The sequence below is a fragment of the Sinocyclocheilus rhinocerous genome, unplaced genomic scaffold (genome assembly GCF_001515625.1).
Source record: "Sinocyclocheilus rhinocerous isolate Xijiao unplaced genomic scaffold, SAMN03320098_v1.1 C36872901, whole genome shotgun sequence".
NCBI classification, from domain to species: domain Eukaryota; kingdom Metazoa; phylum Chordata; class Actinopteri; order Cypriniformes; family Cyprinidae; genus Sinocyclocheilus; species Sinocyclocheilus rhinocerous.
This window is the reverse complement of record NW_015786568.1, coordinates 1-2,119: the sequence shown is the minus strand read 5'-3', so window position 1 is coordinate 2,119 and position 2,119 is coordinate 1. Positions and strand designations below refer to the sequence as shown.

Below are 2,119 nucleotides of genomic sequence, written 5' to 3'. Positions count from 1 at the left end.
TTGAGATGCACCTGTATACTGCAGGAAAGAGTGAGAAGAAACATGCATTTAAATTGAGCTAAATTTGCAGCTGCACGAATAATCACTAGAACTTCTACCATGGAATACATATCTCCTGTTCTCCAACAAATGCACTGGCTTCCTGTTAAACAGAGTATTGAATTGTTTATAAGGCAGTACATTACATAACCTGGCTCCTTCTTATCTATCTGATCTGCTTTTAACACGTACTCCCTCTCGAACTCTTAGATCATCGTCTACATTCTCTTTAGTTCTTCCTATAAGATATTCGTAATAGTGACTTTCTTCCTATTTTCAAACCTTGTTTGAAGATGCATCTTTTTAGGCAGGCATACCAGTGATATTTGTATCTATTTCCTGGTTGTAAAGCTATGAATGTGGGCTTTGAATCTTATTGTTGTTTGTTAATTGTTTTATTTGCATGTAAGGTGTCCTTGAGTGTCACGTATAAGGCGCCCATAAATAAAATGTATTATTATTATTATAGTTTAATTGCATTACAGTATAAAAATGTGCAATGATTCAATACGCATAAAAAAATCAAGAAGCATAAATTAACAGCCTACAATAAATATGAAAATGATGTATAAATTACAACTGAGATATATATATATATTTTTGTATAACAGTAATGCGAATTTGGGGGTTAAATCTGCTTAATAGTCATGAAAATAATGTCACAGTGCAAAAACATATTTAAAATAGTGGACCTTCTTTGTGTCTTTAACTACTATGTACCAACATTTAAACTAATCATTTGATATAATGCGCTGATTGTGATTTTACATTTGAGTTATTTAAAAATAGCTGAAATGTAATTACATCTGTAATTAATTTACTAATTACACTGTTGACTCGAACCTTACCGCTTAAACCTACCCACATCACCAAACCTGTCATTAGCAGCAAAAGTGTTTTGCAGTTCAACATGAACATGATAAATACATTGTGCCTAACAATTACATATTTGACGTTAATAGTATGGTCACCTTATATGAACCCATTTATTTCTATTCATTTTGTGGTAAGATATGACATGGATTTGAGAGTTTAGGATTTTAAAGATAATGTGGTTGTGACACGGGCTAAACAGAAAAGAAGTGTGTTATCCTCGTGTTTATAGAGAGATTGTGTTATAAAAATTGTCCTATTGATGTACAAGGAACGCTTGAGAAGAAAAACAAATGTGACAAACACAAACCTCTTGCTTTTGTATGACATTTCATTTAAAAAAAACTCATTCAGTCATTGAAGTCGATAAAATCGTAAAATTAGATTTTTGAAATTTCACTTAAAAAAACCTTTTATTTTTAAAGATTTGTAATAATGAGGAATATTTCTGTTCATTTATTTCAGTGTAACACATTTGTGAAGTGAGTTTGATATTATTCAGTAAACACAGTGACACTTGAGTGTTTGAATACAGAGTTTAATATTGAAGAATGAAATGATTTCAGCAGTTCCTCTACGGCAGCTCATTGAATGTGTCTGTTATTTGATAAGACTGTTTCTGTATTTGGTTAGATGTGTTCAGAAGGGGTTCAGAGGTTCATCGAAGGTTTTAGGGAAATGGAATCTAGACAGTGTCAGTTTTCCTCCACTACAGGCAAGAGCCTGATGTACCTTCGCATGAACACACACTCCATCATCTCTTCCACCAAGAAACACCTGACAAAGAGAGAAATCAATTTGAACACTTTACAAGCTCAGCAGTGACAGTTGTCGACTACATTAGGCATGTCCGCAATGCTACAAAGCTGAGAATTATTTAGTAAAAAGTCCTCAAAATTGAGAAAATCGAATGCAAATGCAAGTAGCTTGACTTGATGCATTTTAACTTTCACTGCCACAGTTGGCTAGTTGATATTGGGCAGCATGCAAGTTATACCTTTATTTTTCAGTGATGAATTCGCAAGCTCAAAATCCATAAAAAAATACAAACAAACAAAAACACTCACGTACCTTGACCACATAGTTTGTTCCATTCACAATTTGAGAAGAATAGACCAAAGGAATGTAAACCTTCGAATCACTTCCATTTACAACATTGTCCTCAATCTGTTTCCTCATCTGAATAAACAGATAAACATTATTATTA

At 32.9% G+C, this 2,119-nt stretch overlaps 1 protein-coding gene across 1 annotated transcript; it reads right to left on the bottom strand.

Annotated features, from left to right (window-relative positions):
- Nucleotides 1–1,464: 1,464 nt before the first annotated feature.
- Nucleotides 1,465–2,091, bottom strand: LOC107736667 (cystatin-B-like). The gene is made up of 2 exons (XM_016548036.1): nt 1,984–2,091; nt 1,465–1,689 (listed from the first exon to the last, which is right to left on the bottom strand). Exons 1-2 carry the CDS (start codon nt 2,089–2,091, stop codon nt 1,552–1,554), a joined length of 246 nt encoding a protein of 81 aa, XP_016403522.1. The 3' UTR covers nt 1,465–1,551.
- Nucleotides 2,092–2,119: the final 28 nt, after the last annotated feature.

Coding starts and splice junctions, on each gene's coding strand:
- LOC107736667 (XM_016548036.1), bottom strand. CDS start 2,091: ATGAGGAAACAGATTGAGGACAATGTTGTAAATGGAAGTGATTCGAAG. Junction 1,690..1,983: donor GAACAAACTATGTGGTCAAG/GTACGTGAGTGT, acceptor TCTCTTTGTCAG/GTGTTTCTTGGTGGAAGAGA.